The sequence below is a fragment of the Alligator sinensis genome, unplaced genomic scaffold (assembly GCF_000455745.1).
Source record: "Alligator sinensis unplaced genomic scaffold, ASM45574v1 scaffold686_1, whole genome shotgun sequence".
Taxonomy (NCBI): Eukaryota; Metazoa; Chordata; order Crocodylia; family Alligatoridae; genus Alligator; species Alligator sinensis.
In genome coordinates this window covers 515,692-541,534 of record NW_005842760.1, presented here as the reverse complement: position 1 = coordinate 541,534, position 25,843 = coordinate 515,692, and the positions used below count along the sequence as shown (strand labels likewise).

The 25,843-nt window shown below is 41.4% G+C and overlaps 1 protein-coding gene across 14 annotated transcripts in view; it reads left to right on the top strand.

Annotated features, from left to right (window-relative positions):
* The window catches only part of MADD (MAP kinase activating death domain), a 122,836-nt gene extending 112,396 nt beyond the window's left edge, over nt 1–10,440 (top strand). For 13 of the 14 annotated variants that reach the window (XM_025216655.1, XM_025216664.1, XM_025216667.1 and 10 more), the window contains 2 exons: nt 6,866–6,912; nt 8,836–10,440. In XM_025216655.1, coding sequence (XP_025072440.1) covers nt 6,866–6,912; nt 8,836–8,943 — 155 coding nt within the window. In that variant the 3' untranslated portion in view covers nt 8,944–10,440. The remainder of the gene's footprint in view (nt 1–6,865; nt 6,913–8,835) is intronic. The other variant, XM_025216662.1, reaches the window with a different exon arrangement.
* The last annotated feature ends 15,403 nt before the right edge of the window (nt 10,441–25,843 follow it).

Sequence of the window (25,843 nt, the reverse complement as noted above, 5' to 3'; positions counted from 1 at the left end):
TAAGCTCATGTGAGTAAAGACTGCTTATTGCTTTTTGTGTGGCCTTCAAAATGTTTTTATCCTACTAAAATATGCCATACTTTGAGAGAATCATTGCCTCTGTATGAGAAAGCAGAATCATAGCCACTGAACTAAATTCATGCCCTGTGGGAATAATCACAATTCAGCAAAATGGGTGGGAAGGAAAAGCCAGAGTTCTAAGTGTGCACCCTAAAAGAGGCCATGAAAGTCAGAAGCACAACCTTAGAACCAGGACAGCTATTCAGTGACGGCAGTCCAGAGGCATGATGGGAATCCTCTGCGCTCACGAGATTTAGGAAAGCAAGAGGATATGAGAACAACATGTAGGCAGAGACATGTTGCAATCTCAGCCATAGTTTGGAAGCTCAGCCAAAGAACATAAGAGCATAAAAAGTGCCATGCTTGGTCAGCCCAATGGTCCATCTAGCTCAGTATCCTGTCCTGAACTGTGGCAGAGGTAGATGCTATAGAGAGAGAGAGTTGAACTGGTTAGACCCATTTCATTGTCACTTCTTGCAACTTCATTGGTGTCAAAGGTCACGTGACATCACTTCCTGATGTGATACTGCTTCCTGTGAGGTCTTTAAATGTAGCTCGCCGGTGCACTGGGTGATAAAAAGTTCATGATCTGGCCCCGCATTCAAAAAGGTTGGACACTCCTGGTTTATAGTGTGTGTAAGTAGGTACAAAAATGCTGCTCAAAAGTGTGCTTATGGAGTACCTGTGCTAAAACTTGCAGCAGTTTGCAACAGTTTGCAGAAAAGGTAACATTCTGGATGAACCAAGTTAATAAGTACCTATAGTAATCTGCCTATATACAAAATATTACAGGTATGTTTATTTTAAAGTTAGCGTTTTTTGGTCCCTTGCATTTCAAATTTGTTCCTAACTTCCATGTGCTAAAGGATGAAACAGAGCCCAAGCAGAGTTGGACAGTAAAATGGGGAAAGGGGCTGCAGGGGAAAAGTTGGGGCAGAGGGCAAGGGGACCATGGAAACTCTGCCCACTATTTTCCATATTGTAGTGGTGGGAGTGGGACAAATTCAAGACAAACCTCTGATAATTAGATTCTATACCTGAAAAATTATAACGTTTATGAATTTTCCATATATAGAATTGAATTCTTGGGAGGTTGTTTTAAGTTCAGAGTAGTCTTAGATTTGAGTAAATATGGTAATTGGCCCAGAGTCTGAAAAATGGGTTATTTAAGATGTTGTAGCTTCCTAGAATATCTGAACTTTTCATGTCCTCTAAAACATCCTTTCAGGGATCCCAGGCATAGAGCTGTTAATTTGTCTGTCTATAATTGTGCACTTGTATAGGTCTTCAACAACAGTGCAAAACTTTCCTTTAATAAGGCTCATCTTAACAAAACCGTTTCAGACTTTGATCAGCGTTTGTTCTTTTGTTACATCCACCATTAACTTTTTTTTTTTTTTTTAATCAATGGGTTCCTTTTTCAGATATTCTGGTTCTTTATCAGTGCATTGGGTTAAGAGTACTGACCTATGACTCCTCTTTATTAATAATTCTAAGAAAGAAACTAATACTAACATCTGGAGGTACCATGTCTCAATCCTTGTTCAGATGCTTCCATTTTCCTCTTATGACACCAAGTTGTTCAAATGACACCACTGACATGAGTTGAAGAACAATGGCCTAGAAGGCAAATAAGCTACTGTCAAGAAATGTAGGTCTCCCCTTTACTGTCTTTAAAACTATTTTGCCACATGTTATAAATCTCAGATCTATAGATGGATGCAGAATCTGAAGAAATTTGAAATAGCTAAAACACTTGTAAGTGCTGGCCTAAAACCGAAGATTTCCATGTTGGGTGGTTGTCTGTTCCTGTAGAATCACATTTCTTCAAAATAGGCCAAAAGTATATTATAACATTACTGACCAACAAACCAAACCAAACCAAAACAAAATAAAAAAATACTTAAGATTGCAAGACAGTAGTGATAGTGAATGTCAAGTTGAAGTTGAGATCAGAAGCCCAAATATCTTCTAAAACTATCCTGGATGACTTTAACTACTTAAATATTTAAGTGATCAAAAGTCTCCTATTTTAGATCATTTTTGGAGAAATAATTTTACACCAGCAACAGATACTACTTCAAAAAGTTATTTTTGGAGCGTCCAAAATAAAGTAGTCGAGACGAAACAATAATTTGAGCCATCAAACAACAATGACCATAACACAAATCTCTTTCAAATTACTATAAGGAAAGATTGTAGCAAGAGTTTGTTCTGTGATGCTAAACTTCCAGACTGGCAATTTTGGAATAAAAAATTTGGAAGTAAATTAGAAGCTGAAGACAAAAATTAAGAAATTTAAATTCTTTCATCAGCACAGCAACTGATTTAGCATTCCCCAAAGGTATTTTTGCCCCCAAGAGTCCCAAAAGGCATTCATACCCTGGAACACAAAACAAAAAAACCCCCAGAAAGGCAAGAAAAATCGTGGTTAAATAACAAGCCTCAAGAAATAAAAAAAAGGAGCATAATATGGCCTGTAAAATGAAAGGTGAAAATTTAAGAAGTAATTTTGAGATTAAATAGCCAAAAGCTCTTTGGCCAAATAGCAAGAAAATCTTTAAATATATCAGAAGTGGGGAATCTGCAGTAGAGCTGGTAGGTCTGTCAGATTCCCAGAATGAACAAGGAATGAAGATAGACATTACAGATAATCTAAATTGCTTTCTTGTACAGAGGACACTGGCAAAATGCCTGTCTCAGTTCTATGCTTCTAAAATCAGTAGAGGTGAAGCAGAACTCAGTCAGCTGTGTGCAAAAGATTAATTACACTGTTAAATTACCAGGAGAAAATGGTAATATGCTCCTAGGGTGCATATTTAAAATGAACTGAGCTTCTAATAAAGCTGTTGAAATCTGCTACTACCCATGAGGAGTGGAGGGATACCAAAGTTGTTCTTACCTTGACCAGAAGGCATGAGGACTGACTCGGAGAATTCAGTTTCAGTGAGCTTTTGTTCATTGGCAGGAAATTTTAGTTAACTTTGTTTTGAGGTTTTAGAAGTGTTTTCCTAGTAAGGTCTTTGTTGTGGGAATGGAAGAGTTGTGTATCATAAGACAGAAGGTCAAGTTGACAGAGTGGAAGTTGGAGGGGTGATTTTAGAACAGGGCACGAATATGAGCTAGGGGTTATTGCCCCCATATGGGAGCAAAGATTTAAAGGAAGTGAAGAAGTGTAAGGCTCTTACCTCTGGAATTTGAGTTACTGCCGTGTATTTGTGCTTTACTTTCTCGTGGCCCCTTCACCACCGCTGCTATGAAAACCTTCATTCTCCAGCAGGTAAAGTGATGTCCCCTAAACTAGTTCTTTGCTAGTGCCATATGTTCTCATTTGCAGGGCCAGAGGCTGCAGGATGGTGCTCAGTTACTCATCCCCCTTCATCAGCTTAGTTTAACAGCATCAGGAATCACTTTTATTGCTAGAAGAAAAATACTTCTGCTATTTTTTAGCTTGACTTTTGTACTCTGCAGGGCTAGTGTTTGATCTCTTGAGTGTAAACCCAAAGTCTCTTTTGTTTTCTCTCCTTCCTAACCATACCCTCTCAGGAGTATTTCCTGAAATTGGCAGGACTATGGAAGAGTCGTTCATTTAAGGGAGTGGGCGGCTTTAGTGAATGCAGAAGACCCTAGGTCCTGTCCCTGCTGTCTTTTATTGGAGGGGAGGGAAGGGGGATTAGGGACTTTACAGCTTCCCTTCTCTCCTCCCTTCATGACACAAGCTCCTTCCAGTTTTCTCTACCTGCTTTTTGAGAAGTGTATGAACAATTGTATGTTATCCAGTGGGAAGTGAGGTTTGTACTGCTGTGTAATCCTACCCCATTCAGCTGTGCACTAGCCTCACTCCCACCTTTATCTCCTGGTGACATGGAGTTAATTTGGAACGTCTGGTGCCAACGGGTAAGGCAGCTTGGATGTGCACCTCATTCTCTTGCCAACTCTAGCCACTGGCGTGATTGGGGCAGTGCAGCCAGGGTATGCACCCTGTTTTTTCAGTCCTTGATTGAACTGCCCTCCAAGGAAATGGAGACATTCAAAGTTACTCTGTATCTTTTCATTTTCTTAAACAAAGACTGCCTTTTTCACTGGGTCTTTCCAAGGGTGATGCTGTTATGGTGCACTGGGATCAAATCATAGCTGTTGATTTGAATTAGCATCCTCCACTCTAGCCCAGTCTGCACTGCCTGGTTTTGACCCCCTAAAAAATGACCCCTCTCGCCTATAAAATTTTTGTTGTGTCTGTCAGGTGCCATGTGCATGGCTAGGTTTCGGGCTCCATTTTTTTCCTAATGATTTATGCTGAGTTTGTGGTTATTTTGCCTTTGTTGTTTCTCTCAATAGTACTATGAATCTATAAAAGATTCACTCTCCCATTCCCACTTTCCTCTATCAACTGGGAACTAATTTGGTCTGGTTTTGAATAATCTATAATGTTTCTTGTAATATTTATTGTGCCACAGAAATTCCAAGGCATGTTTCCATCACTTTGGAAGGAGAGGATCCAGAATCATGTCTTGTTGTTCCTTTAGCTTTTAAAACTAATATTTGCCTTTGTTTGTTCTTAGACTGTTAGATGCCTTGTGCTTTCTTTCTTTGTTCCCTGTATCGTCTCCCCATGGCAGGGGTGCACAATATATGGCCTACTTAGGTCCCACTGGGGCAATCCCACTGGGGCAATCCCACTGACCTAACATAAGTCTCTATTAAACCATGTTATTAAAAAAAGGGTTTGAAAAAAGCAAAATAGTACGCCTTGTTTCCTTGTTGTGCAGCATTTCATTAATCTGTACATGTGCCTCCATATGTGGTCCAGCTTCCCACTTACAAATGGGCTGAGGGCTTACATCCAAACTGAGCAGATCCCACTCATGACAGCTTCCATTGTAAAGTATAGTTTGCAAGTGGCCCTCCATGAAGTTTGTGTTGTGCACCCCTACCCCATGGGCTCCATGCAGAGCAACAGTTACAGACAGGGACAGAAGCACAGTGTAGGTGAACCATACATTCAAGGGAGGGATGCAGCTTTCAGGCACTTCAGGATAATCAAAACAAAGGGAAAATTTTTCCTTGACTGTGTTGTGCTATGTCCCCTCTTTATTTGAGATGAGATACCAAGAGCAAGGTGAAGCTGTACTGGAAACAAGACTGTATCTGTGTCATCTATTGCAGCTGGTGTTTCCTTTAATACCCTTAGAAGTCAAATCAAGCTTGGCTTGTATTTTGACAACCGTTTGTAACTTAAGTCTTATTTCTTGATATTTTTGAGTCTGTCAGTTCAAGCAAGTTGTTCATTTTTTTAATGAAGTTGTCAGGTCAGCTCCATATTATAGATGTTAGACAAAAGGAAATGGATTTTATGAGCAGTGCTCAAGATGCAGCAGGCCTGGATGAGAAAGTCTTCACTCTAGAAAGTTTTCACCATAATCCAGGGGTGGGCAAAATATGACCCATGGGCCAAACCTAACCCACCAAGGCCAGGCCTGACCTACAGCCCCATTGGTGGCGGTTCTTTCCTGTTGCCGCTGCCAGGCTCTGCTGGTGGATGTGGCCCCACTGCATGGGCACCCTGGTCCATCCACCCTGCACCCACTGTCGGGAGCATTGGATGGAGCGGGCAGGCGGGGTCTCCATGGAGAGCAGCTGGGACCCTTGTGGGCAGCATGCATGGCTGGGCAGATGGGATAGGGAGCAGTGTCCAGGAGCAGGATGGGTAGGCAGGGTCAGGGATTGAGATCACAGGGTGGTGGCAGTGTGGGGCTGGGGTCTGGAGCACAGCCACAATCCTCTTCCTGCATGTTCCTGTGACAGACGCCAGTTCTGTGGGCAGGGGCGTGCAGGGAGCGAATGACAGCTATGGGCCCCTGCCCTGCACTGTTGCTGCCCCATAATCCTGATCTCTGGCCCTGCCTGCCCATCCTGCTCCTGGATGCCACTCCCTGCCCAGCTGTGCGCCCTGCCCATGTGGGTCCCAGCTGGTTTCTATGGAAATCCTGGGATCACTGGGCAATGACAGCGCAGGGCTGGAGCCTAGGGCAGAGCTGCAATCTGCTCTCCACATGCCCCTGTCCTCAGAAGCAGCGCGTGTTACAGGAACGTGCAGGGAGCCTCGCATTCCCCATCTTAGTCCTGCCTGTCTGCCCTCCTCTCAGATGCTGCTTCCTGCCTGTGCATGGCCCCATCCCATCTGCCTGGACAAGTGTGGGGGCCACTTAGGGAATCTTGGTGAGCTGTTGTGGGGGAGAGGGTGCTGACCCAGCCCACAACAGCTCACTAAACTCTCTAAGGGGCCCTCTGGCCAAAATAATTGCCCACCCTGCCATAATCGAATCTCTCTTTCCTTTGTAGATTTCACAGAACCCCTTGCGAGGGGCTAACTTTTAAACAATTCTTGTAAGAATTACTATGTAGAGGGTAATCTAGAGAGGAGTTAAGACGGTAGAAAAGATTTGTGAGGGAGATGTTACTTTAGACTTGGTCTAGCAGAAATTACATAATAATGTCAGAAAAACCACTGAGCTTATGAGAAGCATCAAATGCCTCCTATGCTTTTCCCAGTCAAGGAGCCAAAGAAGTATTTGTTATCTTGAGTTACTTAATGCATCTTTCTTGGTGTCCTCAAGCAACACTCATACTGTCAATGTAGAGGAAGAATAGGATCCGGAAGTGAAGAGTAGTGGAGTTCCCAGTTTCTACAGCTGCAGTCTGTGTGCATCCCTTCCCCTTTCCTATGGGAACATTGTGCTTTCTTTTATATTTTTCCTCTCGTTTTTTGAACTTTTTGTTTTGTCTCTTGCCCGTCCGGTTTTAGTTCCTGAAACTAAAGAAGTGGTGAGCCACAAGTACAAGACGCCAATGGTGAGTCAACTGCCATGCCTTATAGTTCTTTTAGAGGATACCTATATTCAATTTCCATTTTGTTGACAATCATTGTGCTATCTGACACACCTTTTGTGTCCTGGCATAGTGCTATGTGGAATGGTTTTCCTCTGTACGGAAGTGCTATGAAGGACTGTTCATGCTGAATTGGAGTGCAGAGCATAGAAACTGGGATTGCAGGGTTATGTAATAGAACTGCCATGAAATGCAAGCTGCTCTTTGAGCTAACTCTTAAAGGGGAGACATTTGTAGCTTGATGCCTCCCACATTCATAAAACTGTGAGAGTTCCTGAGGTAGTGCACAGAGGAATCCATTTTAGAGAGAGGTGAAAATGAAATAGGGAATTTTAATTAAATTTACTAAGTGCTGGTGAAAATTGCTGAATTGATGACCTTGGAGATCTAAATTCCTAATCCACAGAAGAGCGGGAAGGTGAATCACTTCGAGGCCCACACTGATCACCAGCTGAGTTTATGAAGAATTCTCCCCTACTGCTATCATGTTAAGCAGCACAATACACAAAATCAGACAGAATACGGGGGAGATGGCTTATTGAACTTCTCCAGTTTAGTAGTTTTTATAGTTTTAATTGTTGAACACAGGCTGACATTTAAGATGGCACTTATTGAACGATATTGTATTTTTGTGAGTGGTTCTGTGCGTCTGTTAATGAAACGTGAGCAGATATCTACTAGGAGATAACTTTGTCCCAAGAAATAGAAGAAGGATATTAGAAATTTATTAAACATAAAATTCCTAGAATCAGTGTCAGGTGGCTTAAGAATATGTCCTTGTAGTCAAGGAAGTTTAACTATGTCCCTGAACAAAAAAATCCAAAATGCCTCCTCCCCTGTTCCCCAGAAGGGAAAAATAGATGGGTAAATGGAAATGTGTGATAGCTTACGTACACCATTTTGTTTTGTCCTATCATACAAAAACAGTAAAATGTACTTTCTTCTGTAATGCCTATTTTTATACAGTGATTGTAAACTTCTAGAGAACTCAAAAATGCTTTGCAGAGATCATGGCATGATCCCTATTTTAGAAACAGAGAAGACAGAGGCCCATAGAAGTGATATAACCAACTAAAAGCACTCAGTTGGCCATTGGCAAAGCTAGGTATACAATCAGGTCTCTCAAGTCCCAGGCTTCAGTAGGTCATGTTGCCTCCCAGAATGGTAAAGTGAATTATATTACTTGAATTAAAATAACAACAAACTAATCATTATAAATATTTTCTAATGCCATGTACAATCTCACGGTGGAGCTCTCTGCCATATGACAAGTGACGTAGTTTAGTAAAGCTTTCTAAAAATTAGTCACTTTCTATGAGGAATAATATGTAGTTACACCAGCTGTCTAAAAGCTACAAACACTTAACACTGTGTCTGTGGGCATATGCTCTTTACCACTTGGAGCATAGAAGAACTTGCACCAGTCACTGATTCAAGGTACAGTATTGAAAATATTGGACATTGAGATGCATTAGTCATTTTGAACATTGTCTTCCATTACCAGAAGAGTGTCTGCAGTGATATACAGCACAACAAGATCTAGCATTACAGAATGTTTCTTTGAAGCACTTGGCCACTTTTGTGTCCTAATATCCTGTCTTTGTGAATGAATTTTCTCTGTTTATGGTATGATTTTGAATGTGCTGACCCTAAAATTCTTTCTCAAATTTAGTATTAAGTCCTGTCTTTTCCCTTTCACCTCAGTTTGAAATTGTATGGAGTATTTGTCATTATCTTTTCCCCCACACATGTTTTTGTTGCCAGTGTGCTTCAAAGTGCACTGAGTAGAACTTTGTGGAAAGAAATAGTGCAAACATCAGTCATTATATTTTAAAAAAATATTTAACTGTCAAGGCTCTCATTATCTCCTTTTCTAACATTCTCTAGGCTCATGAGATCTGCTACTCCGTGTTGTGTCTCTTCTCTTACGTGGCTGCAGTTCGTGGGAAAGAGGCAGAAAGCAAAAGCAAACCACCTCGTCCAGTTTCCAGTTGATCATGATATTGGGAAATGTTTGCCCTTTGGCATGTTGGCGTTTAGTATTCCCACTTCTGTTGCTGTTACTGGAGTTCACATTACTGTTTCCTGTGAGAACTTCATTATTTATGTTTGATCCTGCAAGTCCTCCCTCTTAGAAATATCTAAAATGTTACTGTTCATTCGCCTGCTGAATTCATTCTATTGGAGTTTTTTACATAAGCTGTGTTTATCAGACAGTACTGAGTATCAGCATCCAAGTATAACTGTGGGTGACTTGCTCTGGCCATTCTTTTGGGACTCCGTTTCCAAGAAGACTGATGCATCTGGAGTTCAGTTGTTTTTCTTTACAGTGGTACCAGTGTCACAGATTTCCTCACTTAACAGCTGCAGGCCTCTGCTTTCAGATTCTTTAGTTATATGCACAATGGAAGCAGCTGGGTCCTGCATGGATCATTTGTTTGTTGTTTAAGTGTGATATTTTGTATTATTTTCCTTCTGTGTTCTTACTTTACCCATCAACGTGGAGTTCTTGCCACATGGTCCTTTCAGTAGAGATTAAATATTCTAGTTACCTTAAGCTCCTCTGCATAGCCTACAACTGGAGAATGGGGCTGTGATTGGATAGTAAATTTATAGAATTACTGCTTCACCAGCGAGAGAAGCTTTGCACAGGGGAAACTTGAGAAGCTAGGCTTAATGAAGTCCTCTTAAAATTGGTATGTTTGTAATGTGTGTGTGTGTCTGACATGGGGAATTTTAGAGCAGCTCTGCTAGCATTTCAGCAGTGCAGTTAAATAAATATAGTGTTAGCTAGAACAGTTAATATAAGTGAGTAGATACTAAGGAAAGGTACAAAACCCCAACTACTTGGAGATGATTTGGTTAACTGAAACATGTGGCAAACCCATGCAACTGTGGGATAATCTCTACAATCTGTACCAAGTATTTCTATAGGAATCTGTGTGCACTTTGGTTCTGTAGAAAGTGTGTGGAAGCCCACAGGATTATGCTGGTTCCAGATCTAATTTTTAGCTATCGCTTCTGTCGAACTGTACAAGTATATCAGAGAATTTTGCTAATACTGTGTTAATGTGTAATTAAACTCCCTCAGTTATAAAGTATCCATCTTGCCACTTATTTTTAGGCTGACAATTAATGTTTGAACCCTGATTTCTTTTGTTCATGAACTGAACTGGACTCTACTGAAAAAAGCCCCTGAGATGCTGAGAGGAAAGAAGATCTAAAGAAAATAATGTTCTGTAAAATATTTGACAGAGTGCTCCAACATAAACTGGAGTACTGTGTGATTTGGTGTCAGATTCTGAGTAAAGGCACTTAGAAATAACCCTGTATGGCTCAGTCAGGGTATTTACCATTTTGAATGGGATGCACTAGGATTGGGTGGGGAAATGATGTAAATAGTCTAATACCACATCTATTTATAGAATGCTGTACAGCTGTCTGAATGTGAAAATAAACTATCACTCAACCAATGATAGCTTCTATCCTGTACTTACTATTCCTGTTGATCTTACTTGCAATGTAATTAAAGTAACTGACTATATAATTATTACATATCATTCACATACAGATGTGATACAAAAAGATGTTCTAGAATATGCTCTAGTGTGGACTTATTCCACATACATTAGCTATTTAAAAAGGCAAATGCTTTAAACAATTATCTATTTAATGTTATGGTGTAAAAGCATGTCTCAGTTTCCAAAAAAAAAAAATTGTGAACGAATATTAATGGTGAACACTGAGGTACAGCTGAAAGTCCATCAACTGTCATAAATAGAGATTATTTCTCACACAAAAATAAAAGCAAGGCTTAAAGGATTGATTAAACCTGATTTTGAAGGGTTTTAAGAAACTGAAATTAACAAGCCATGAACTTGTCATCCTGGCTGCTTTTTTAATTTAAGCTACATCCTCCTCTTACCTGTTTTTTATCTTTGTAGACTGTAAACTCTTTGCAGCAAGATTAGAATATCAGCAGTCTCAATGGTCCCCTGAGTGCTACTGCAATATTAGTAGTGATCTTTTAATTAAATGTGAAAACCAGACTGAATTCACCACCACTTTAAGGAGATATTCCCTTCAGAGCAATGCTGGAGTCCACTAAGGCAGTAGAGAATAATTGAAAATTTCTCCTTGAAAGTCTACTTGTAAATTTAATCTTGGCTTTTAACTAAACACAATGAAGTTTTGTAATGAAAAAATATATATTTTTTAAAAAGCAAGTAAAAACTATATATTGGTCTATGATAAGAATGCTCTAAATATTTTGTCAAAACAGATGTTCCATTCTTGGAAAGTACCTTCATTGCCATAGGTCTGAAAACCATTTTAAAGCAGAAAATTATTGGTTCTGAACATCAGTCTCTTTTATATGGAACTGAATTTGGATTTAAGATTTAACTTTTTTATTCCTTCGGAATAATCAACATAAAGAGGCCTGGTTAAGTATGGTTCTGCAAATTTAATATAGAATTTGCCTATAAGGTAGCAGTATTATAAAACACTGCTACTAAAGAACTCCATTTTTGCAAGTCTAATGATTAATAATAAATGTATCACAGGAACTGAAGGAATACTTCAAGAAGCAGTATCTGATTTGATTTCTGAATTGAGAAACTAATGTTTATTATAGCCGTAACACTAATTACCAAGAACACAGCAGTAACTGCCTTGAAACTAGTAGAATTGGTCTTAAGGCCCTCGGGCAATGTTTTTGTCATATATAAGAATGTGGAGATTGATCCACTTTAGACAATCTGATAAAAGATGACTCCCCAAATACCCATCTCTGAAGATAATGAACAGCCTGGGATATATCCCTCCCTCCCTCCTCCCCTCCCCGGCGCCAAGTATTCAAGTATTTTGTCTATGCAGATATTAGTGCCATAGTCTTTTGGTTCATAATTGATGCACTCTAACTTCTATAGGGGGCTCCCTCCCTTCCCAACAGAGGGTAGGTGAGTAACCCACAAGTCACATGCCAGGTAAAACCTGAATGTCACTCTATTGCAAAGAAAAATCAATAACACACACACAGAATATTATAACAAGCCTCTGAGCTGCAAGCATATTGGGCTGGAGGAAAGGCACTCCACACCCTATCCCCTGTTATTACCTGATGGGTCTTGGGAACCTCACCCTGTGTCCAGGATGGCGAGACTGCCTCCTTTATCGGGTCCTCAGCCTTGTCCTCCCCGAAGTAGTTCCACCCCGGACCCAGTGCTTCCACTTTATATACCTTTCCTTCCACCGGTTATCTCCCCCAGAAAGGGGGGTTCACTTTTAGCCTTTCTGCCTTTTTCTGGGATTAAAGCCAAGCCGTTATCTCATTTTGCAAGCTGTTATTTTCTAAATTCAAATTGCTATCTTTGCACTCAGCTAGGCCTGGGACTTTCCAGGCCCATTGGTCAGTCTAGGGCAGTTCCCTTTTTTTTCTTTACTCATCAGCAAACTGCAGCAGATGCATTAGGTCAGGACCTCATGGCCTCTGGGTTCCACGAAACTGACAGATGTGTCAGATTGACTTCCTCCCAGAAGCCTCTTTGGGTCAGGCCTCACAACTTCACAGTTTATCTAGGAAGAATTTTAGAAAAAGATTGGGAGCATATTGAACAGATTGAAAGTAACAGAATTGGATGTGGTATCACCTTAAATGTATGAAATACCAAGTCAATTTTAAGCATCTAACTCTTGCTCTCTTGGACTATGTAATAGTTACTAAAAGCTTTTCATAGATTCATAGATTATAGAGTTGGAAGGGACCCAATGGATCGTGTCCGACCCCCTGCAACGGCAGAAAAGAGGACCGAGGTCGGATGACCCCAGCCAGGTGATTGTCAAGCGTCCTCTTGAAGACCTCCAAGTTAGGTGATAGTACCACCTCTCTTGGAAGCCCATTCCAGACTCTGGCCGCCCTTTACTATAAAAAAATTTCTTCCTAATATCTAACTTAAATTTACTCTCCACTAGTTTGCACTCATTATTCCTAGTTACTCCCTGGGGCGCTCTGGTAAACAGTGCATCCCAATTCCCTGCTGTCCTCCCCTGATAAACTTATAGGCGGCTACAATGTCGCCCCTCAGCCATCTTTTGTAAAGGCTGAAGAGATCCAGATCTTTCAACATCCCCTCATAGGGTCCTTCATGGAGGTTATTAATCATGTGAGTGGCCCTCCTCTGAACCCTCTCCAGATTCTCCATGTCCCTCTTGAAGTGAGGAGCCCAAAACTGGATGCAGTACTCCAACTGCGGCCTGACCAATGCCGCATAGAGGAGGAGCATCACCTCCCTCTATCTGTTGGTCATGCATCTGCTAATACATGACAAGGTGCAATTGGCTTTGTTGATGGCCTTGTTACACTGCTGATTCACATTCATCTTGGAGTCCACTATGACTCCAACATCTCTCTCAGCCTCTGAGCTGCTGAGGTCATCCCCCAACCTGTAGGTGTGCTGGAGATTCCTCCTTCCTAGGTGGAGTACCTTGCATTTATCTTTGTAGAATTGCATCCTATTTTGTTCCGCCCATTGATCTAACCTGTCCAGGTCAGCCTGTATCTGCTCCCTGCCCTCCGGTGTATTATCTTTGCCCCATGTATCATCTGCGAACTTGGAGAGGGTGTTCTCCACGCCCTCGTCCAAATCGCTGATGAAGATATTAAATAACACCGGTCCAAGGACCGAACCCTGCGGGACCCCACTGCCCACCTCCTTCCAGGCTTAGAACGACCTGTTCACCACCACTCTCTGGGTGCAGTCCCTAAGCCAGTTAGCCACCCACATGACTGTGTAGGCTTCCACTCCACAGCCTGTTAGCTTCCCTATGAGAGCAGGATGCGAAGTTGTGTCAAAGGCCTCCCTAAAATCCAGATAGATGACATTGGCCTCAGCTCCTGTGGCAAGGCAGTGTGTAACCTGGTCATAAAAGGCTATAAGGTTTGTCAGGCAGGATCTACCTGTGATGAACCCGTGCTGGTTTCCTTTCAGCATTGTTTCCCCTGCTGGGCCTTCACAAATGCACTCTTTGATTTTTTTTTTTTTTTCTAGTATTTTCCCAGGAATAGAGGTAAGACTGACTGGCCTAAAGTTACCCAGCTCATCCCTTCTCCCCTTCTTAAAAATGGGTACCACGTTGGCCTTTTTCCAGTCCTCAGGGACCTGTCTGGAGCACCATGAGTGCTCAAACAGCCGTGCCAGTGGCTCAGCAATGACACTGGCCAGTTCCTTCAGCACCTGTGGATGGAGGTCATCCGGGCTGGCTGACTTGTACCCATCCAGCCCTTCCAAGTGCTCTTTAAGTCAGCATTAATTAATTACATTTGAACCCTTTAACATGTTAAGCACTGTTTGGACCCATTAGCATGCACACGTATTCTGGCAGCTGCATACAGGAGTTTATCCAATCATTTGGATTACCCTTCCACTGAGTAAGGCTAACTGCCACAACTTTAGACTCTATTATGTCAGCTTATAGCGGAGCACTGGCTAAGTAAAGACAGCAAGCACTGTTAGAGCAATCCCAGAATTCTGCTGTATCCACTTCAGTGACAGTTTTGACAGGTCAGAATTTTTTTTTGTCACTTAAGATTTATACTTGTAGGCCTAATAGCAGCTTCGGCAGGTCCCAATTGTCTGGACTCTCATCTACCTACTAACACTAGACTGGATAGCAGCTGATAGCAGCTGTGCCCTTACAAATCCCTAGAAGTTAAAGGAACAAGGCAAGATGTTGTTACTAGCTCTCACCTGCCCTGCACAATTTTGGTTATAGAACTTCTAAAATGAATATCAATACTACAAGTCCTGCTTTCTAATTTGGGATGTCTTGGGATGAGATGGGTTGAGACCAAGACTCAACTTTAATTCAGAGTTTTAATTCACTGTATTGCTTGATTAGGTTGCTAGATTGTGTCCTACTGGGTGCATCTACACATATGCTTACCCATGCAATAGACTAATTTGCTGTGATATAAAGTGGTGCACTCTACATGTGTGATGCTATTAGACTGCAGCAAACCAATTTGTGCTGCCCTAATATAGTAGTGTCGGCAACAGTACTATCTTGGGGCGGTGAAAATAACTGCACCTAAATGCCTGAGTGAATGCTGACCTACACATAAATTATGCCCGGTCAGCCCAGCCAGCAGGGGGCCAGACCTCAGCCTGCTACCTAGCCACATGGCTCCACCCTTTGGGCACTCTTGTGCCCCAGCCAGCCCCTCTGATGCTGGGGCTCAGGGCTGACCCCCGAGCCTACTGCCAGCCTCGGGCTGTTCTTCCCAAGCTCAAACTTCTGTGGTTCCAGGCACATGTGTAGATGCTGTGCCTGGGAGCCACTAACTCCAACGTGAACTTCACTGGAGTTTATTGTGCTGCACTAATTGAACTTGTAGATGCACTTGCTGAGGCTTAAAGAAGCCTTCAAATAGGGACAGTTACTCTATGAAATAGAAAATAGTACTGGAAGGGGTAGATGACCAGTTGTCCAAAAGGGTCCATGAGAGGCCTGTCTTCCACAGAACAGCCACAAAGCATCTTAGGTTTTTTATTTTTTATATATATAAAAATATATTTCTACACCAGTGATTCTCAACCCAGGGTGCTGTGGCACCCATGTTTTATGGAGTAATAGCAGTGAGACCAGCATGTTCAGATATAGTCAGTCTCATTTAATTGGTCTGTTACTTGGCAGGTATTCAGCCTACTGTGAAGAAACATCTTTTTGGGGTGAAGGCAGCCCCTGCAGGATGCCTCTGCAATATTTCAGTTAATGATGTATGGAAATCTGCCATTTGGATGTCATTTGCACAGCATAATTCTCAACTTGACTTCTAGATCTGCTATCACTTTTGGGGTGCAATCTTGCAGTCATTTTCATGACCTCAGAAGTCACTCCTGCTTTTTAATTTGCAGGAGAGGTATGTAGACTTCTTTGGAGAGAAAATTGTTAATATAGAATGCATGTACTTCCTTCACCTTTTCTTGCTTCAATCTTTGACTAAGGATTCTGCAACCAGCAGTAAGATATTAAACTCAATAAGGGCCCTTCATCTTTTATGCCTTTGGAAACCAGATCAAGGTTTTCCGATTTAAAATAATTGGCAACAATAATGCAACAGTGTAGATCAGGTTAGCGTATTGTGGTTTTTTTTTGTCATATGAATACTTGTGTAATATTTTGGTACCACTAGGAGGAGCTTGTGCAACATAGTTATGCAAATATATCAAGGACAGTCCCAGGCCTGGGAGTGTGAAAAACTTATTAAAATAATTTGTTCTATAGAATTTGTGAACTTGTCATCTTAATTCAGCAGTTACAATTCATGGTGAACTGACCAAAGAATAATTGTCTGTGGTCTTTGCTTTTCTTGTGCTTGACCATTTTTTTAAACCAATTTTTCAGTATGTATCAGAATTCCTTGTTTTGTTTATTGTGGGGGGGGAGGGCTTTGTAAAATGGTGGTCAAACAATGCTCTGAAATGCTTTGGATTATGATTAATTGACTCTCTCAGTTACTTTTCCAGAGGTAGGGTTTTTTGGCCAAGATCATTTGACCTCTTGTCCTTACAACCTTCAGCCTGGACCTTAACTACCATGTTCTGGAGGTGCAGTTGTCTGTGAGTTGAGTCTTTCATCTCAACAGGCTCAATCCTTAAAGATCTGACTGGTTGTAAGGATAAGATCTGGTAGTCAGTCAAAGATTCAGAACAGTAGAACAATTTACTCTGTAGTTTTCCTTGGAATGAATGCTCATGCATTTTGCATTAATATACCACTTATTTTAAAATGTTTTAGGCTTTCATTGTAGAGAGCAGTTATTCTTGACCAGGATTCCACAGCACCCTGGAGTGCCATGAGAGTCTTTAAGGGTACAATGCAGTACTAGCACTGTTAGGTGCACAAACACCTACACAAGAGCCACAAAATAAACCCTTACATTTCAAATAGGAAGTGATAGTGCCAAGAACGTTATGATCTGTTGTGGTCTTACTGAGTTCTTTGCAAGAGAATTGCTTTCTTCCATAGTCAAATATGAGTGGAATCTAAGAGCTGGTGTTTTCTGAACAGTGGCTTGAATCTAAAAAGACTGAGAACAGCTGGTATTGTGTTAATCTTTTGTATCTCAAATTTTAAATAAAATCAAGCACTCCAGGTAGAATTTACTTGTTGGTTTTTTTTAAATAGCTGGGTGGTACCTATGTACTTTTTATTTTAAATCAAACATACAAATAACCAGAAAGAAAAAAATCTGGAAAGGCTGTAGAGGTGATGAAAAGGGAAAGGAGCTGGTTCACTAAGAAGATCATACAGAAAATCTCCCCCTATCAGACTCTTAGCTTCTTTAAAAATATATATTTTTTTACTTTAAAATTGAAAATTACATCATTTTTATCCTATCAATAAAAAAATTGTATTTGTGCTGTTGAATTACTGCGGGAAGTAGAATATGGAGGATCTGGACTCCCACAAAGATAATATCGCCCACACTGACTTGAAAGCATCCTGTGGTTAGCTGATTACAGCTGAATGTTGTTTGAGGTGCACTGAAGAGGGACTTAACTCTCCTGCTTTTAGACAATGTGAAGTAACATATTTTTGTATGTGCTATGCTGGTGGATTACAGAACCAGCTCTGTAACATACTAAAGCAAATGAATAATCACAACTTCATCTTCTGTTTGCCCCCTCTGCTCCCAAGACATTTTGGCCTTAGTGATGGATAGTATAGTTTCAAAATATCATCCCAGGAAAAGAAGTAAGACAAAGACTGGCATATACATCTGTCAAGGCAGCCAAGTTTCTCTTATTTAAAACCGTATCTATGGTGATGAATGTGGTATAAGAAATTATACAGAAATAGATACTCCTGTCTCCCAAAATAACCTTTACGCAAAAGGGAACTAAGGGTGATGTGAAGAGGAAGGAACTGAATGATCCGAGACACAAGAGTACAAATCTGCAAAAAGAAAGGCATATTCAGACTGTTACATTAATTGCATGGGGAGCAGCTGCTAAAAGCATGTGCTCAATAATGAAAACCAGCTATGAGGTCGATTAAATGCAGCCAACAGCGACCACGACCCTAAATAGGGATGTACTTAATTAGTGGTTTCATGGATTTCACAGAACCCATGAAATCCAGGATTGTCTGCAAAATCAGCAAAATCAACAGAAAACCCTATTACAAATAAAATGCTGACTCCCCAGTGGAAGCCAAAGGTCCTTGCTGCCAGGAGGCTAGCCGGGTGGCATGAAGGGCAGCAGGTGAGATGGCGGCTGCCCCCTCACCCTTCATCCCATCACTGGGGCCTCTGTGTCAATCAGGCTGAGGGCCTCAGCAAGATGACCCTGGAATTAAAGCTTTAAACTGCAATCATCCCATGAAAATTGGTAAGCCCCCCTTCAATTTAGGTAGATCCCCAACTATAAAATACATGGCCCGTATTGGGCAAATATGCTGATGGGATATGCCACAAGGATACATTTGTACAGCCCATCTGAATAAGATATAAGGTAGTGCCCACCAAGTGAAGTCCTCCTCAGCACTGATTTTTTTGCAAATCATCCTGAGCCACTAGACTGAATACATTACAACTTCCTCTTCATTCCCAGAGCTGAGCTGTCTTCTTTTCCATTTTCAATGATTGCTGTTTCTTCACCAGCCTTAAATATCGGGCAAATATCCCTAAACAGTGTGCCAAATAGTACAACCAGAATCCTTCTGTTGTTCCCCTCTCAGCCTGTTGCATATGTTTAATGTGGTCTCACTCTTCATGAAGCGAAGCCAGACTAGGTTGTCCTGTGCCTCATCTGCATATAACTTTTTTGGAGTATCCCAGGACTCATGACAAGAATACCTGGTTCCAGTCACGAGTCAGGGTTAGCACATGGATCCTTTGTGGGGTGGGGGATCTGGAGTATACAGACATGCTGAGCTGCTGTCACTATGGCTTGAAATGCTGTTGACTCTGTTGGGGCCCAACCCAATTAATGATATGGTAAATCATGCCCCTTTTGGTTTTGGACTAATATCATGCATAGTTTGTATTACATATAAGTAGGTGCCAAAGTGCTGCTTATAAGTGTGTTTATGTAGGACGTGCACTAAAACTTGCAGCAATTTAAAAACAAACAAACAGTAACATGCATCTATTCTAGATTAACTATGTCTATGGGTATGGTATGGAAAATATTATAGCTGTGTTTATTTCAAGATCAATGGTTTCAGATTTGCTCCTCACTTCCATGTGCTCAGGGAGACCATGGTCTGATGGTAAGGAAGGGGTGGAGAAAGCTGCAGGGAGAAGAAGTTGGGGGGATACAGAGAGTAAGGGGCTACCTAATGCCCCCAGAATTTCTTGTTTTGTTTATTGAGGGAGTTGCTTGTAAAACGGTGGTCAAACAATGCTCTGAAATGCTGAGGATTATGATTAGTTGACTCTCTCAGTTACTTTTCCAAAAGTGGGGGATTTTGGCCAAGATCATTTGACCTCTTGTTCTCACAAACTTCAACCTGGACCTTAACTACCATGTTCTGGAAGTGCAGTTGTCTGAGTTGTGAATAAAATGATGGTCTTTCATCTTAACAGGCCCAATCCTTGAAGATCTGGCTGGTTTTAAGGACAAGATCTGGTTGTCAGTCAACGATTCAGAACAGTAGAACAATTTAGTCTTTGTAGTTTTCCTTGGAACGAATGCTCTTGCATTTTGCAAAATGTACCACTTATTTTAAAATACTTTAGATTTTCATTGTACAGACCAGTGATTCTTAACCAGGATTCCACAGCACCCTGGGGTGCCATGATAGTCTTTAAGGGTGCCGCAGGGTACGATGCAGTATTAGCACTATTAGGTGCACAAACATCTACACGAAAGTCACAGAATAAACCCTGACATTTCAGATAGGAAATGATAGTGCCAAAAACATGTTCTGTTGTGGTCTTTCTGAGTTCTCTGCAAGAGAAGAATTGCTCTTTTCTGTAGTCTTCTGTAGCAGTGAGAGGGGGAGAAATTCACTGCAAACCTCCAATAATTAGATTCCATACCTGGACAATTGTAACAAAATTATAAATTGTCCATGTATAGAATCTAATTATCAGGGGTCGTGTAATCAGGGTCATCTTATATTTAAGTAAGTACAGTAGTTTTTTGGAGATACTCCATCTCTGTCATGAAGAAATAATAGACAACATTAAGGTAATATCCAGGTGACAGTTCCAGATAGCATCTGGGATACAGTCTGTACTTTGAGGAGAGAGGATGGTCTCCCTTGTTACAAAAATAGTAAAATCAAGTAATTTCACCACCAGTTCACTGTAATCCTTTGTATTGTCAACATCAGGGGTGGGCAATTACTTGGGCTGCAGAGCCACTTAAGCAGTTTCAGTGAGCTGTTGTGGGATGAGGTGGGGAGCAGATCATGGCTTCACCCCAGGCCCCAGCTCTGCACAGTCACCACCCCACCATCCCATCCCTGGTCCCATCCACCTGTCCTGCTCCTGGACACGGCTCCCCATCTGCCTGTGGCTTCATCCCATTTGCCTGGCTGAGTGCACCCACTGGACTGGTAGTGGCATCAGGGCAAAGTTTGCTGCTGCTGCAGGGGCTTCTGGAAAGCAATGTCTGCCTCTGTACTACCCCCACCCTGCCATGCACCCAGGGGTGGTGGGACTGGTTGCATATGCCATGGCCTGGGCTGCTCCCACTGTGCCTGGGCTAGACACGGCTGAGGGACCTGTCACAGTCTGGATTAGAATCCCTTGGTGGTCTGAATCCAGCCCTCAGGCTGTATTTTGCCCACCCCAGTCAACACTAAGGCTAGGGACAGACATTCAAAAAGCCCAAGCCTGAATTAATTCACTCTTTGCAGGTTAGTTTAAGATATGCAGCTTAAACTGATTAACAACTGGATAGAGATTCTCTGTTAAATCAAGAAATGCAGCCACATGCTTGCAGTGGCTCAAGCTAGAAGCTAGGGGGTGTTAGAGTATGCCTGCCAGCCACTGCCAATGGGGAGGGAAGAGAGACACCCGCCAAGGCTCTCATCCCTCCCTGATGGAGCAGAGGGGACGTGGCCAGGCACCAGCCGGAGATAGCACGATGCATTGGATGCTAGCCACCAGTGGGGGAGGGAAGGGGGCAGCTGCTGCCAGACTGAGTGGGGATGGGGAAAAAGTCCTTTCTCTGAAGCAAGCAAGTACTGAACACAGCAATTTGCAAAGCGTACAACAGGGAACTACCAAAAATCTTTGCCTAAGCTAAGATACAGCCCAGTAAAACAGCATACACAATTCAGTCTAACTTCAAATGCAAATCAGGAAGACAAGAATTAGTTATACTAATCCTGAAGGCAGAGTCTCTCCTTATAGCCAGGCATTCAGAAAGGCATTGTTTGGGTATTTCCACCTTTTACATGTTCTGCTTTATAATGTAAATGTAGCTCTCTGCATTCTTTGGTGAAGCTGTCTGCAACTTCCCTTAACTACATCTCCAGCATGTGTGATGAATGTTTGTCAGGTCTTTGCCAACACTTTCCACCTCTCAGTCTGGTCCTGCAGGTCTTAGCTTTGGGTTCACAGGTGCAGGTCTTGGATCTGCATGCAGGGGACTCTCTCTCCCCCAGCTCCAGGACACGCTGTGGAATTAATTTCCTCCCTGCCTGGCTGTAGGCAAGCTACAGAGACTGCAGCCAAACCCCCGGGAGTTCTAGGGGAGAGAAGGGACAGAGGGAGGAATTAACTCTGTCCCTGCCTGGCTGCAGGCAAGCCATGGAGGTGCAGCTGGTGCTGGCAAACCACAGCTGTGGTCCCCAGGGTTTGCCAGCTGGGGAGGCGGTGGGGAGGGGAGGAGGAGGAGAGGGGATGGAGAGAGAAGTTTGCCTCAGGGGCCATGGCAGGTCAGCATCTGGCCGCACCCTGCCCTGGCTAGAGAGCAGAGGGAAGGGGCCAATCCAGCTAACTGGAGCAGAGAACAGAGCTCTGCCCACCCCAGAGAGAATGCTGGGATGCTGGGGGAGTCTGGTTTAACGTAAACCAGCAAGGAGTCTGGGACAGATATTGCATAAACCACTTTGAGCCAAATCAGTTAAGTCTGATACCACATTCAGCCAGGTTTATCTCAAACTGGTTTCAGCCATTTTCAAACTGGTTTATGCTCACTGAATGTCTGTTCTGTTACAGGTTTAAACCAGTTTCTGATCACTTAAACCAGTTTATGTGTAATGTCTGTCCCTAGCCTAAGACTTGCTCTGTGAATCAGATGATGCCTTATTTTCCATATTGTCTAGCTACAGTTTTGGATGCTTGTTTCTTCTAAGATCTGACCCTTAATTTCTCTGTCACCTTTCTCGCCTACAAAGAAGGGTGTAAATGCCAATTTCACATGAGGTTTGTGATAATTAAATATTTGTACAAGTATTGGGGATGCAAGTACTAGTTAACTCTTTTCCACCAAGTGACATTAATGATTTATTTGATGCTTGATGAAGGATGATAATCAATTATGGAAATGTTTTACTTTATCCATGGAACAAAGTTAGCCGCACCAGTAAAGTCAAGAAGACATTTCCTGTTTTTAAACAGATACTCTCATGATGTTAAGAGAATTGGAATTTCACCATTTTTCTTTTACGGTAACGAGAAGTATATGCTACTGAGTTCCTATGCAATTAAAGGTGGCTTGCAAAGGAGAAAAAACAAAACAAAACAGGTATATAGTTTTTTTTGCATGTTTATTTCATATTAAGTGTCTATGATTTTCATTAGTAACTAATGTCTTATTGATCACATTTTCCTGAAAGAGACTGTGGATGATTGGACAACTACTAGGTTTATAACATCAGCTATCAAGCAAATACAAACTGACTGAGGATTTAAATTATTTGCATTCACATTCCTAGTTAACATTTCTGTGGGTCCTCCAAATAAGGCTTCCAACAAAATGGGAAAGATTCTTAATATCTATAATGTAAGGTAAACTTTAAAATTTACAGCGCACATTTTTGGTATTATCATAAATGAGTATCATCAAAAACGAAAGACAATTCTTCCCTCATGGTTCCTTCTTTAAATTTAAAGAAGGAACCCAATTCTTCCCTCATGGTTCCTTCTTTAAATTCTCACCCACTGATGTTTTACAGCTATTAGATTCCCTTTTCTGGTTTATTCATCTTCCATGGAACTCAATCTTCTGATTTAGAATTATAATGTAGATTTGTTCATGGCTTATTGGCTATCTGTGTTTTACGACACTGTTCACTGTCAGCATCTCTCCCTGTCATGCAAAGTAAGTGCCAGATGATGTCTTCTCCAAATCAGGAGCTAATGGATGAGGCTGGTTTTAAGTGCTTCTCTCAACCTTTCACCACCAGTTCATGCTGTTCCAGGGTACATCATTTATGCAGAATGCTGTATGAGCCCTGCTTAGACACAAGTGCAGGAATTTCATTGAGAGCCTTTATTTTCCTAAAATAGGTCTGTGGCTGGGGAGGCACTTGAAGGGTATCAGTGAGGTTATTTTTAATCTAAGCTGCACCCTTCTTCTAAAATTCATTACTGATTATGTCATTCGTAGAGGAGATAGGAGTGTGTTTATTTCTAGCCCCACAATTTGTATTTTAATGTGTATCAAAGGACTTATGAGTTTTGTAACTTTGTGATGTAAAATAAACAAAAGACACTAGATTAATTTACAATTTTTTAGAAATATATAGTATTATCTTCTTTGAATTTTAATGGATATAATATCCATTTTATTGTAAAAACCCTAAATCTAGCATTCATGAAGTATCTTGACACATTCCATTTATTTATATGCTGAAGGATCTGGAATATTTCCTTCTTGGTATGGTTGGAAATAACATAAATAATACAGTATCACTTTCCAAAAGAAAACATTACCTACAGGCAAGCTGTGCTGGGATTATTTTAACTCTATACCAGGTCACCCTTGCATGGAAAAGAGAGCCTGCCTATATACGAGTATATTCTTGGAACTACATGAGTGAGACCGTGAACCGTTAATTATGGTTCTATGTTTTTTAAAGAGTATAATTTAGAAAGTAAACCTACTCAGCAAGTCAATAAAGTTCTGTAAATGTTTCCTGCGATGCAGAAGATAAACTCACTCCTGACTGAGCACTCTTGTTAAATTAATTTCATATACTCTGGGCCAGATCGGTCCTCAATGGTATCTGAGTTTTACTAATGAAAATCACTGCACTGGTGTAATTTAGGGCAGAAAGATAGTGCCAGACTTCCAGCATCCACTGAAATTCAAGAGGCTGCACTAATTTACACCAAGTGAAGCTCTCATCCAGAGTGAAACACTTGATTCATAGAGAGGGATCACAAGACATTTGGAGAAAAATTACTGAGCGGACTATGCAAACTTAAAACCCCTCTGAAGAGGAATATAATCTTCCCCCTGCTGTCTTGGTTCCTGGCTGCAGCCATATCACCTTGCATTTTGAAAGTCTTACAAACTAAGCAGAGTCATACTGGTGAGTATTTTAATGTGTGAAAAACTTAGCATCCACCTGCATTGAGGATATTTGTATCGCTACTACCATGGTTGTGCAAACTCTCCACGTAGATATGCTATACCAATGTAATCTTGGGTTTAGAGTGGTGCTGTTCATGCTTGTTTTATGCTCTGGTCAGCAGCACCACTGTACCTGACCTGAAAACTTGTATCGGTTTGTATCAGGTTATACTGGTAGACTATATCCCCAGAGAGGTAGGTCTGTAAATGAACCAATATACATGGCAGGAACTAATGTAGATGGCTGCATTGTTTGAGTCTAGCCCTCAATATTAGCGTACAGGCCATTGTATTGTTGAAGGTGCTGTTTGGAGAGGTAAAACTGAAGTCCTGATCATAGGTTACCACTCAATATTCTATCTATGGCATTTTTCGAAGGGTCAGAATCTGAGCTGCGATGTGTTGGTCAAATTCCATCATTATTACAATCTACCTCCTTTAACTCCAATTTGTAACTTTTCTCTCTTGCCCTTTCTCTTGTAAAGTGTCATACACAGTTAAAGAGCTACTGCGTTCCATCAATGGTGGGTGAAAGGACTCCTGTGCATGTAGCTTGCCTATTGGTTCATTTAATTTTTTTATATTCTTTGGAAAAAAAAATGCAGGTTATATCTATGCTGAAAATGCTGCTGTGACTGAAGCTCATGCAAACATGCCCAAGTTAGTTTTAAACTAGCATTTCATCTGTGTAGGTGCTGCAGCACAGTGAGGGCTGCCGAACCTCCCTGAGAAGCTGGGTAAATACTTGGGCACTTAGCCATGCTGGGCACTAGATGATTACACTACTAGCAGGGCCTGAGCTTTCTAATTTACAACTAACTAGTGACTTCAGCATAATATAACCACTTTTTTCTTTCACTCCAGATGATCTAGTTTGATAACACTGTCCCCTTAAATTCATGAGAAGAATAAATTAGACATGCCCATTGAATTCAAGAGAAACCCTTTCCAATGTAGGTCATGACATTTCCCTGTGATATATAGATGCCATGCGGAGCTGAGTTAGAACACAACAGGTATCTTCAGCAAGGACTGTCAGACAGTCAACTCACACTATCCTTGGACTATTTCTCCTGTGTAAGCAAAGCAAGCTAAAACTAGAACAGGAATTGGATCAAATCCAGCATAGTTTACCTTATCCCTGAGTGCTATTGTCACAAGATATGATTTCAAGCTATGAGAACCAGGAAAGGTCTGAAGCATTCCCAGAATGGACTCCTGGATATAAAACATTCAGAAGGCTTCACATAACATCACCGTAAGAAAAAAGTATAAAAACTAGTATGTTTCCTGGATAGAGATTTGTAATTAAACCAGTGCAAGTCAAGCAGAACTTGACTGTGCATCTCAAG